Consider the following 13,435-nt stretch of genomic DNA (forward strand, 5'->3'; position numbering starts at 1 on the left):
ATTCAGTGACTTGGCCTCCACAGCCTTCTGTGGTAGAGAATTCCACAGGTTCACCACCCTCTGAGTGAAGAAATTTCTCCTTATCTCAGTCCTAAATGTCCTACCCCGTATCCTGAGACTGTGACCCCTCGTTCTGGACCCCCCAGCCAGGGGAAACATCCTCCCTGCATCCAGTCTGTCTCGCCCTGTCAGAATTTTATATGTTTCAATGAGATCCCCTCTCATTCTTCTAAACTCGAGTAAATACAGGCCGAGTCGACCCAATCTCTCCTCATACGTCAGTCCTGCCATCCCAGGGATCAATCTGGTGAACCTTCGCTGCACTCCCTCTATGGCAAGTATATCCTTTCTTTGGTAAAGAGACCAAAACTGCACACAATACTCCAGGTGTGGTCTCACCAAAGCCCTGTATAACTGCAGTAAGACATCCTTGCTCCTGTACTCAAATCCTCTTGCAATGAAGGCCAACATACCATTTGCCTTCCTAACTGCTTGCTGCACCTACGTGTTTGCTTTCAGTGGCTGGTGTACAAGGACACCCAGGTCCCTTTGTACATCAACATTTCCCAATCAATCACCATTTAAATAATACTCTGCCTTTCTGTTTTTCCTTCCAAAGTGGATAACTTCACATTTATCCACATTATACTGCATCTGCCACGTATTTACCCACTCACTCAACTTGTCTAAATCACCCTGAAGCCTCTTTGCATCCTCCTCACAACTCACGATCCCACCTAGTTTTGTGTTGTCAGCAAACTTGGAAATATTACATTTGGTTCCCTCATCCAAATCATTGATATATATTGTGAATAGCTGGGGCCCAAGCACTGATCCCTGCGGTACCCCACCAGTCACTGCCTGCCACCCCGAAAAAGACCCGTTTATTCCTACTCTCTGTTTCCTGTCTGTCAACCAATTCTCAATCCATGCCAGTATATTCCCCCAATCCCATGTGCTTTAATTTTGCACACTAACCTCTTGTGTGGGACTTTATCAAAGGCCTTCTGAAAATCCAAATACACCACATCCACTGGGTCTCCCTTATCTATTCTACCAGTTACATCTTCAAAAAACTCCAGTAGGTTTGTCAAACATGATTTCCCTTTCATCAATCCATGTTGACTTTGTCTAATCCTGTTGATATGTCCTGTTATCACATCTTTTATAATAGACTCTAGCATTATCCCCACTATTGATGTTAGGCTAACTGGTCTGTAATTCCCTGTTTTCTCTCTCCCTCCTTTTTTAAATAGTGGGGTTACATTTGCCACCCTCCAATCTGCAGGAACTGTTCCATAATCTATAGAATTTTGGAAGATGACAACTAATGCATCCACTATTTCCATGGCTACCTCTTTTTGTACTCTGGGATGCAGATGATCAGGCCCTGGGGATTTATCAGCTTTCAGTCCCATTAATTTCTCCAGCACTATTTTTTTACTATTCAGACTTGCTACACCAGTGCTCCTCATGGCTTTCACCACACCGGCTAAGCACCAAGCATTTATTTTAACATTCACAACAGCTGAGTGTTGGAAAGGTATGAAAACCCATGTGCTATCCCAGTTGGGACAAGTGTGCTCGATCTGAGATAACAGAAGGAAGACACACCCATGTAGAGCCTTCTCTCCAAACCAGTCTCCCCTGGACAGAGTACTGGGAAACTTTGCTTCTTCACCTGTTGATTCCTCTTGTGTTACATTCACCTGTGGTAAAAAAAATTGCAGATGCCATTAGGAAAAAAACTAAATTTGTGGGAACAGAGGGCAAGTCGAACCTTTCCACATCCCTGTTAAACTGGTTTAACCCACAAGCCACTGCCAAAAGCAGAGACATCAAGAAAGTAGGCAGAATCAACTGATGAAGCACTTCTGCAGAAACATGCAGTCTACATATAAACCATCTGACCCTCTCCATTAGATTCCAGCCTGTAACTCACTCCCAGGTATCTGTTATTCTACATATAAACCATCTGACCCTCTCCATTGGATTCCAGCCTGTATCTCACTCCCAGGTATCTGTTATTCTACATATAAACCATCTGACCCTCTCCATTAGATTCCAGCCTGTTACTCACTCCCGGGTATCTGTTATTCTATATATAAACCTCCCGAACCCCTCGATTAGATTCCAGCCTGTAACTCCCTCCCGGGTATCTGTTATTCTATATATAAACCCCCCGAACCCCTCGATTAGATTCCAGTGTGTAACTCACTCCCAGGTATCGGTTATTCTATGTATAAACCATCTGACCCTCTCCATTAGATTCCAGCCTGTAACTCACTCCCGGGTATCTGTTATTCTATATATAAATCCCCCGAACCCCTCGATTAGATTCCACTCTGTAACTCTCTCCCGGGTATTTGTTATTCCAGGTATAAAATACCCGAATCTCTCAATTAGATTCCAGTCTGTAACTCAGTCCTCGGTATGTGTTATTCTATACATAAAACACCCGGACCCCGCAATTAGATGGCAGATTGAGTGGTGCAGGGATAAGCTCAGAATGGATGCCCTATAGGACTGTCACCATTTCCCAATTCCAAAGTTGAACTGGGTGCTGGAGTCCTGAGGTTTGAATTGCTATTGGTGAAAATTTTCATAACCAACACCTTCACAAATATATAAAATAGAAATATGTCCTTTAAAAGCCTGACTTTTGGTGTCCAGATTACATTTTCAGACAATGCAATCTAAAATTAGAATGGCCCAGGGTTACCTGGTATCTGCTGTGAATTACCCAGCTGTGGGCTGGTATCTTCTGCGAGTGGCCCAGGGTTACCTGGTATCTGCTGTGATTGGCCCAGGGTTACCTGGTATCTGCTGTGATTGGCCCAGGGTTACCTGGTATCTGCTGTGATTGGCCCAGGGTTACCTGGTATCTGCTGCGAGTGGCCCAGGTGACCTGGTATCTGCTGTGATTGGCCCAGGGTTACCTGGTATCTGCTGCGAGTGGCCCAGGGTTACCTGGTATCTGCTGCGAGTGGCCCAGGGTTACCTGGTATCTGCTGTGATTGGCCCAGGGTTACCTGGTATCTGCTGCGAGTGGCCCAGGGTTACCTGGTATCTGCTGCGAGTGGCTCAGGGTTACCTGGTATCTGCTGTGAGTAGCCCAGGGTTACCTGGTATCTGCTGCGAGTGGCCCAGGGTTACCTGGTATCTGCTGCGAGTGGCCCAGGGTTACCGGGTATCTGCTGCGAGTGGCCCAGGGTTACCTGGTATCTGCTGCGATTGGCCCAGGGTTACCTGGTATCTGCTGCGATTGGCCCAGGGTTACCTGGTATCTGCTGCGAGTGGCCCAGGGTTACCTGGTATCTGCTGCGAGTGGCCCAGGTGACCTGGTATCTGCTGCGAGTGGCCCAGGGTTACCTGGTATCTGCTGCGAGTGGCCCAGGGTTACCTGGTATCTGCTGCGATTGGCCCAGGGTTACCTGGTATCTGCTGCGAGTGGCCCAGGGTTACCTGGTATCTGCTGCGAGTGGCCCAGGGTTACCTGGTATCTGCTGCGAGTGGCCCAGGGTTACCTGGTATCTGCTGCGAGTGGCCCAGGGTTACCTGGTATCTGCTGCGAGTGGCCCAGGGTTACCTGGTATCTGCTGCGAGTGGCCCAGGGTTACCTGGTATCAGCTGCGAGTGGCCCAGGGTTACCTGGTATCTGCTGCGAGTGGCCCAGGGTTACCTGGTATCAGCTGCGAGTGGCCCAGGGTTACCTGGTATCTGCTGCGAGTGGCCCAGGGTTACCTGGTATCTGCTGCGAGTGGCCCAGGGTTAGCCCTTCCACCAACACCACACTCACCTTCCCCTTGCTGATGATGAAGAAGGTGTCTCCGCTGGCTCCCTGCCTGATGATGTACTCGCCCTCTTCATAATGAGTCTGTTAAAGTAACGGTAGAATGTCAGGGTGAACTGGGGGTAAAGCTGTCCATGGCTCAGTGGGTAAATGCACTACCCAATGTGGTACAGAGATTTACAGAGCAGGGGCTGAAGATGGGATTCTGATTAACAGAAATCTGAGAGCAGCAAAGTACAACTCATCTTCCCGACTGAAGCATCACAACTTGTTGCATAAACTTGGCTTGTGTTCATTCCCTTCAGTATAGGAGATTGAAGGGTGATCTGATCGAGGTGTTTTAAATGTTAAAAGGATTCGATAGGGTAGATACAGAGAAACTATTTCCTCTGGTGGACAAATCAAGAACAAGGAGGCATAATCTTAAAATCACAACCAGGCCATTCAGGAGTGCAATCAGAAAGGGGATTGGAAATCTGGAACTCTCTCCCCCAAAACACTGTGGATGCTGGGGGTTAATTGGAGCTTTCAAGACTGAGATCGATAGATTTTTGTTGGGTAAGGATATCGAGGAGCTAAGGCAGGAAGTTCGACATTGGAGAGTTGAGAGTTAATAATCACAATGAACTATAATAACCACAACTGGTTGATGGGCCGGCAGGTTGCTTGGTAACATAAGGAAAGATGAAACATTGAACATGAACAAAGGGATTCTATTCCATGTCATGGTATCAACTGGAATGCAAGGGAGTGTTGTCCAGAGCAGACATCAACCATGAGTGATTAATATAGAAACTACAGTCCACAGTATAGCCAGAATACAGGATGCTTTGAACTTGATGTCCTTGGTAAGGTCCAGAGACAGCTAACAAGGGAGGGAGTAGGAGTTGTAATCTGAAGGTCTGCCTAACTATGAAAGTATTACGGTATGTTGCTTTTGTAGTAAACAAGGTGTATAAAAAGGGCTACAGTTACAGGGCTCTGTAGATAGCTGGAAAGAGGCAAATGGGATGTTACCCGTGTACTGTATAGATTGATCACCTGTGCCGTACAATAAAATCTGTCCGGTATACTCAACTGTCTCGTGCTTACTTGAAGTGTACTGCTGTGAACCATAGAAGGAAGGAGACAGGCAACAGTGCAATTCAGCCATGATCTAACTGAATGGTGCAGCAGGTCCGAGGGGCTGAATGGTGCAGCAGGTCCCAGGGGCTGAATGGTGCAGCAGGTCCGAGGGGCTGAATGGTGCAGCAGGTCCGAGGGGCTGAATGGTGCAGCAGGTCCGAGGGGCTGAATGGTGCAGCAGGTCCGAGGGGCTGAATGGTGCAGCAGGTCCGAGGGGCTGAATGGTGCAGCAGGTCCGAGGGGCTGAATGGTGCAGCAGGTCCCAGGGGCTGAATGGTGCAGCAGGTCCGAGGGGCTGAATGGTGCAGCAGGTCCGAGGGGCTGAATGGTGCAGCAGGTCCGAGGGGCTGAATGGTGCAGCAGGTCCGAGGGGCTGAATGGTGCAGCAGGTCCGAGGGGCTGAATGGTGCAGCAGGTCCGAGGGGCTGAATGGTGCAGCAGGTCCGAGGGGCTGAATGGTGCAGCAGGTCCCAGGGGCTGAATGGTGCAGCAGGTCCGAGGGGCTGAATGGTGCAGCAGGTCCGAGGGGCTGAATGGTGCAGCAGGTCCGAGGGGCTGAATGACATCCTAATGTTCCTAACACTTTAGCAGTAGGGGTGGTGGAGGGTGAGGGGTTACAGCAAGAGTTTAAAACTGGCCCAACTATACAGCACAGAGCAGGGAACAGAGCTGACCACTCCCGCTGATGCACATTAAATTAAAGGGTGAATTCTGACCCTGATCTCCCAGCAGGGACAGTGCTGCTGGAGAGAGCATGGGTCAGAGACAGGACCCTGATTGTCTGACCGCCCACTCCCTCTGAGCATGCCTCTCACCCCACTGGGAGCACGGCATCGCAGAATTTACTCTTAATGATGAAATAAAAAAATTGCAAAACTGCTGGAAATACACAGCAGGACACGCAGCCTCTGTCTGAGAGGAAAATCAGGTCAATATTTTAGATGAGATCTGAATGTTAACCCATTGCTTAACAACAACAGCAACAATAGTGCCTTTAATGTAGTAAATTGTCCCAAGGTGCTTCACAGGAGCGATTATCAGACAAAATCTGACACCGAGCCACATAAGGAGATATTAGGACAAGTGACCAAAAACTTGGTCAAAGAGGTAGGTTTTAAGGAGTGTCTTAAAGGAGGAGAGAGAGGTGGAGAGACGGAGAGGTTTAGAGAGGGAATTCCAGAGCTTAGGGCCTGGGCAACTGAAGACACGGCCACCAATGGTGGAGTGAAAGGAGTGGGGGATACGAAGAGGCCAGAATTTGAGGAGCACAGAGGTCTGGGAGTGTTGTAGAGCTGGGGGAGGTCACAGAGATGGGGAGGGGGGGTGACAGAGCTTGTGCACAGGTAGATCATACATACCTTGCACATAGCTCACCTTGTCCATCTCACTTCAGGTGTTCACACTTTTATCGATGCACTTTTTGTGTTCGATTTTTAAAAATATGAAAAAAGGAGGGAAGCCAGTCATTTGGTTTTTACAAAGAAACTTTTCCAGCAACAGAAAATACCTGATTGGCTCAGGAGTCAGAATGTCTTTAGCCTCTAACTGAACTTCAAAAAGTAAAAAAAGAGAGAGACAGTCTGACCTCGAACTGACCCCAATCACGATTCAAAATTTCAGAGTAATCACAGTATAAAGGGACACACACCTGTACCTTAGCAGAATAATACTGTGCATTACGTTGTATAATGCTCTTGTTTTACACACATTGTCATGCAAAAACTAAACTATTCCACATACTAAAATGTGATATAAAATGCCCCAAATATATAATAACATAATGACTTCAATCCAATATCAAGGTCACAGTATTATGTTTAAGGGGAGGGATCTAGCCAGCCAGTGTTCCCTTGCTGTTTCCCTTATTAGTGGTAAATTCTGCCCCCCACCCCACCCATTGCCATTAGAATCAGTTCCTTCCAGTTGGTCACACACAAGTGTGGCCCTCTGAACGTTCTGCAGTCACATTGTGGAGAAATGCATCCTCCAGGAGGGCAGTGCACTGCGCTAGGGTTCATCCCTATATCATACGATGATATCACTGTGACCATCTCTCTACTCTGTCAATCCGGATGTGTGTCCAGTCCAGTCCAGTCAGTCAGGGGAGGGGGAGATCTGCTGATGGCAAATTAAAAATTGGATAAGTTGGGCTTATTTTTTTTCTGGAACACATACAGAACGCAAAGAGATGGTTACAAATGCTATTCGACTCAAGATGCATCATCGTGGTGGAGGCTGAGTTGCTCCAAAAAAGGGTCTGCAGGTGGACGAGAAGACAAAGGGAAGAGACTTCTGGTTTGTGAACGAGCTACTGGAAGGGACCAGTGTCAACTGGATCGGATTTCCCCGTTAACAAGTCTGACAGTACATGGGAAAAGGGCGGGTGGGATTTACTGAAGCTCAGTACCTCCTCCAGTACATCTGCAAGTTTACTCAGAACTTCCTCCTGGAGATCCTGGAATGAGGGGACACTGCAGACAGAAAGAAGAGACCGTGTTAGAGTGGGGGGTGGGTTTGAATGACCAGCTCAGCACTCACCACAGCTCTCTCATCATAAGCAGCCGAGCGACCATTTCAGGAACTGAAAACATCTCAGTGGGAAAAACAGGTGGTGCCATTAATAATCCTGCAATGAAACTATATTATCAGAAATCGCACATTTCAAAACCATGACTGTTAGAAAATCAGTGACGATGGAGGAAACAGCCATTCTCCCAGTAATAGAGGAATTTCACCCCTTAATATAACTTGAGACCATCTGTTAGAGTCTATGCCAGGCAGCTACCTTTCAGTATCTGGCTCCTTCACTGTATGGCAGCGGTCTGTCTCCCCTTCTAACTCTACCAAGAATCTCTGTTATAATAGCTGTGAGAACAGGGGTGACCATAATGAGGGAAGGAAGGAAGGAGTGAAGGGAGAAGGACGCAAGATGGAGAGAAACAGAATGAGAAAATTATATAAAATTAAATGCTGTAATTACATTCTCGCCAATAATTTGAAAAAAGTTTGCAAAGAAAATGAAAGAAAAATGAAGGGATTCATTCTGTCGGATGATTTGTTCTTTCATGTAACGTTGTGAACAGAAGCACAGCTCAATCTACCGGCGATAATCAGGAGCGACTGCTGATTCCACTCGCTCGGACTGTGAGGAATGGACCTGACCAGTAATTAAAATGTCTTAGCTCCTCAAGGGCTGGAGCATACAGAGGAAAAAATACAGCCTGCAGCAATTTGAGAGTTTCTGTGTAGACTCGTGGGTTGGGTTGTGTTGAGATTTACTGGAATCATTGCTATTGAGCAGTCTGAGGCCTGAGGGCAGGTTCAGTGATCCTGCACTCCACGCTCAAAATGAGTGCGTGCCGGAGACCTGGCCTGACAATTGGGGGTTTAATGTTGTAGCCCCACTCCGATCCACATTCCCCCCCAGAGCTTGGCTTTCCCACTGGGGGCGTGGGATCAGGTATTAACCCTACATTACTTGTCCACAGTGATTCTTCCACAATTACAGCCACATATATATCCCTATAATAATTACACATGGCCCTGGGGCTTTGTCTCCAATCTCCTCATTTATTAAATACTGTGTCACACTGACTTCAAAATCTCTAGATTGTCGGATGTAGTCCAGAGATTGGGTGAGTTGGTTTTCTCCTCTCTTGGCCTGGGCGGAGGCCAGCTGGGAAAAAGTGAAGCACATCTGTCTCTGATGGATTATCTATTGGATTATTTTTTGCTGGCCGTGGTACACGCAGGATTAAAATGAGTTACAGTTAGCAGAGAACATGTGATAGATGGTGGGGCATTAGAAAGGCATTAGTGTGCATCTGTGGCTTGTTCCTGGGGAAGAAAAGGGGTCATTTCAACATCCTAATGTTTTGTAAAGCACGATTTATCCAGCAGCATCCCCACTAGCTGTCCAGATAAGTGTTAAATTCTTGCAATCACAGCTTGGTCAAAGCAATTGGAACAGATCAATGGACATCTCAGGAAGGGGGGACAAGCTAGACAATTAAATTCCAGGCAGGACTCGTAACTGACACCCTGTGAGTCTATTTAAAGTTACATGTTTGATTGACAGCTTTATTGGAATTTGAGAAGTAGAGTTTTTAATTCCTTTCGTTCCAGGATATTGTCCAAGGAGTTTAGATCTGTATTGCAGCAAGACAGCAGTAGGTCTGACGCCAGCAGCGATAGGGCTCGTCAGAGGACTCTGCGGTACTGGATGGTTACAAAGGAAGAAGCCATTGTGCTTAGGGATTTGTTCTATTTTGAGGCCTATTGCAGGAAAAGCATTTTTGACACTTCAAGGAGAATAGTAAAGTTTCTAATTAATGTAAATACACTGTTTGTATTGAGTGCTGGTGCTCCACTTGTTTAATATTCAATAAATTTGTCTAGTGATTTATAGCCTGAGCTTTACTCTGATTGAGAGTATACTCTTCTGCCTTCTAGTTGAGGAGATCGGGCAGTGGCGTGTGGTAAATTCCAGTCAGCCAGATAACATGACCAAAGGTTCTCTGTTCAACCACATTTCCAGCAGCAACTTGCATTTATAAAGCACCTTTAATGTAGCAAAACGTCCCAAGGCACTTCATAGGTGCATAATCAGACAAAAATAGACACCGAGCCAAGGATGGAGATATTAGGACAGGTGACCAAAAGCTTGGAGAGAGGGGTAATTTTAAGGAGTGTTTTAAGGAGGGGCAGTGAGCTTTAGGGAGGGAATTCCAGAGCTTAGGGCTTAGATGGCTGAAGGCACGGCCGCCAATGGTGGGACGAAGCAAACTGGGGATGCACGAGGCCACAGCTGAAGAAATACAGAGTTCTCGGAGAGTTGTAGTGCTGGAGGGGGTTACAGAGATAGGGAGGGGTGAGGCAATGGAGGGGGTTCCAGAGATAGGGAGGGGTGAGGCCATGGAGGGATTGAGGATGAAAATCGAGGTGTTGGTGCTTGTTAGCATACGGGCAGCAGAATTTTTGATGAGCTCAAGTTTGTGTGTGTGTGTGTGTGTGACTTCTCCGCGGGGGGGATGTGTGATTGTGTGTTTTCTCCGCGCTCGGGTGTGTGTGTGTGTGTGTGTGTGTGTGTGAGTGAGTGAGTGAGTGTGAGAGTGAGTGAGTGAATGTGTGTGTGAGAGTGAGTGAGTGAGTGAGTGTGTGTGAGAGTGAGTGAGTGAGTGTGTTTTCTCCGCGGGGGTGTGTGTGTTTTCTCCGCGGGGGTGTGTGTGTGCGTGAGTGTGTGTGTGTGTGTGTGTGTGTGTGTGTGTGAGAGACTCCTCACCCTTGGAAATGTTACTATTACATGAAAAACATGAAGGTGAGGAATGTAGTGAACATATGTAGGTTTGCTGTTTGTGTACTTCAGAATGAGATGCAGACTGTTAAAGATTGACGCAGGGAATCAAAGATTGTGTCCTTGGAAAGGTTGGCCTGTGAAAAAGATAAAGAATGTGAATTTCACGTTCTGAAAAAGAAGTGAAGATGTGGAGAATGTCTGACACTGATATATAATGGGAATCGAGCTATCTATCAAAATGGGTTCTGTATCCTCAGAGTCTGTTCTCTTGGGCAAAGCTCCTTTTATATGTATCTCTCTGTTCTGTCTGTGAATCCTTACAAATGTTAACCTTGTGGAGGGGTTTGTCTAGTGTGAAGAAGTTGAAGAATGTGAATATTTCATTTTGAGGAAGATGTGAAGAGAATCCCTACATTAAAAATGCTCAGGCAGATCGATGACTTCCAAAAAACAAACAGCAAAGAATCAGCAATGAAAAGATTCAACGTGAAAAGATACGAATGAAACACAACTCCTCAGAGGCTGAGAAGTTAATGGTGGACCCAATCTTCAGGCTGGTGAGAATGGGAATATAGATGGCCAGTACCTCAGGTGATCATCTCAGTGTTTCACTGTGAGTGTGTGTTACTCTTTGTACGTGTTTCTTCCTGAGCCTATCGTGTGTGTAGGAGCTCGTCTCTTACTCTAAGTGTTAATCCCTCTTTCTGTAACTATTCATCATCCCGGCTGAGCCTGGCCTAAATCACATGGACCGGTTGTGAAATGAGAACAGCTGGACTGGGCTGGTCTTACGTCAGATTTGAGCAGCAGTTCCAGCCTGGACCGTATGGGAATAAGGGAAAAACTGTAAAAACCATAGATGGTGTGGGGAGATGGGGGAGGTAATGGAGGGAAAACTGCCGTGTCTCCAGAGGAAGAAAAAGGATAAGTAAAAAAACATGAAATTGATGCCAGCCCGGGTGTAATGTTAATTAACAGATTAATAAAGCACTGCCATAAATCACTGCTGCTCGCCCTCATTTCAAAGGATGAGTGAATGAATGGCAGAATACAGGAGGGAACCAATCACTGTCAATTCTCTTTAATAAAGGAACGTCTGGGGGTGGGAGTGAAAAAAATAATATGAATTTGTTTTTTTGCTCGAAAATAAATAAATTCCTGAAATGGAATGCTGAACCAACTGGCAACAGTAGAGGGTTCAAGGCAGAGGCTGCTCACACTGAAGGACCCGAGCTTCTGCTCTCAGCTCAATCCAGCGATCCTGGGGATCAGCCTCATGGCTTCTCTCCGCACTGTGTCTGGTCTCGGTGGGTAAAAATGAACCCAGCGTGAAATGTGCAGCCTGGGTGAAGCGTTGCCAGATTTCAGTAACAACTTACTCGGACACAGGCACAAACCTCCACACGAGGCACTCAAGACAAGTGGGCCTGGAGCTTCCGCTGGGGGCTTGATGGGGAAAAACGTGCCCAGGATGCGCTGGACACTGTGGCGGTTTTGCCGAGGTGGCGTTAACGCCCAAGTTCCTGCTCAAACTCATTTGCATAAGCACCAACGTAAAATCTCCCATGAATCAGCCCAATCGAGCAGCGTAATCGATTAGTGACTGGATCAAGGCCAAAGGGGCCTCAAGATTACTGAATTAAAATAATTTAAACTGAAGAGTGTGCTGATACCTGGGGTGGGGGAAACGAGCGGAAACTCCAGGTCACACACTACACGCGCGATGTGTGAGCGTGCGACTATAACCGAGTCCAGCTGCACGTGGATGAATGGGAGACGGAGTTAGGGAACAGTAACTCACCCCCTGAGGAACTCCATGTACTCTGCGTGTTTGATCAGTCCTGTCCGCATCATAATCGTTTGGAAACATTGTCGGTCGATGGCCCAAAGCTTGATGTTGGTGAGGGCTGCAAAACAAATTTTAAACTCAATCTCAAAGCAGGCGTTCATAACACACGGACATGAATCTGCTGTTACTCCAATATATCTGCGGCAGGGTATTACAGTAACTGTGAGTGAGGGAGTGTGTTTACGTTCCATGCTCATACTTAGCTTCCCCTTGGGTCAACACAGGTACCGGAATAAAACCCCCACAGACACAAATCTTTTGCCTCACTGTTGTCATCAGGTCCCACTGGGGAAAAAGGGGACAATTACACCACAGACCTTCACTTATTTCTCTCCTTTTCTTTGGTCCCTTCACGTTCCTTCCCTCTAAAAACACAGATTATCTGGTCATTTATCACGTTGCTGTTTGTGGGATCTTGCTGTGCGCAAATTGGCTGCCGCGTTTCCTACATTACAACAGTGACTACACTTCAAAAGTTCCTTTTGAATGTTTCTCCCTCTCTCTCTCTGTTTTGTGTTCTGGCCGTTTGTATATTCGGTGGTCCTGTAGGTAACACCTCTCTGTCTGAACACTTTGATTGCCTTGACAACGGGCAGTTGGAAAGATTATCTGTAATCACCAGGTATTGTTCTCTGAATATAAATGCGAAACGTTCAAGGATTTCCACAACATTCACCTGACGAAGGAGAAAGCCTCCGAAAGCTTGTGATTTTCAAATAAATTTGTTGGACTATAACCTGGTGTTATAAGATTTTTTACATTTGCCAACCCCAGTCCATCACCGGCATCTCCACATTATACTTCCCTTCAAGCAGAGCTTATGCTACAGCCCGAATGATCAAACATGTCACCGGGATCTTACAGCAACGTTCGGGGCTCCTTACAATCCAACACCACCCCCGACATCCTGTTCCAGAGAGTAATGTCTGCTGCAGGCATAACCTGCAGAGGCCTCGTTTTTGAAGGCAAATTTAAGAGATGAAAACGCAAAAAATGGCAACATGTGAACTGAAAGCAGAAAACAGTGGGAATGCACAGTCAGTCCATCATCAATTGGAAGGGTGAAGACAGATGCTTGTTCTGAGTACAGACCCATCAGAATGGTCCGCTCTGGAATCTCACTACGGATCTCAGTCCGCTACAAGGCAGTGATGAAACTTGACAGTACAAACTCACCAAAAAGTTACACGAGTAAGGAAGTTACATGAATCACGATTTATCGCTAGTTATCGTCAGTGGATTGTCTCGTAGAGGGTCAACACTGTTTGATTCCTGTGGCACCAAACTCAAGCTGCTGGGTAATATCACAAACGGCAACAACCAAAATAACAACCAATGACCCATCCGCCATTAGCAACTAGTTAAGAGGGAG

General features: G+C 46.6%; 1 protein-coding gene across 2 annotated transcripts in view; it reads right to left on the reverse strand.

Annotated features, from left to right (window-relative positions):
• The window catches only part of LOC137335874 (cGMP-dependent protein kinase 1-like), a 146,544-nt gene that overhangs the window by 24,053 nt on the left and 109,056 nt on the right, over positions 1–13,435 (reverse strand). Inside the window, exons 4-7 of one of the 2 annotated variants that reach the window (XM_068001371.1) lie at positions 12,016–12,121; positions 7,326–7,389; positions 3,800–3,877; positions 1,615–1,709 (exon numbers count right to left, since the gene is read on the reverse strand). In XM_068001371.1, the coding sequence (XP_067857472.1) occupies positions 1,615–1,709; positions 3,800–3,877; positions 7,326–7,389; positions 12,016–12,121 (343 nt within the window). The remainder of the gene's footprint in view (positions 1–1,614; positions 1,710–3,799; positions 3,878–7,325; positions 7,390–12,015; positions 12,122–13,435) is intronic. The other variant, XM_068001372.1, reaches the window with a different exon arrangement.

This window comes from Heptranchias perlo, chromosome 20, assembly GCF_035084215.1.
Source record: "Heptranchias perlo isolate sHepPer1 chromosome 20, sHepPer1.hap1, whole genome shotgun sequence".
NCBI classification, from domain to species: Eukaryota; Metazoa; Chordata; class Chondrichthyes; order Hexanchiformes; family Hexanchidae; genus Heptranchias; species Heptranchias perlo.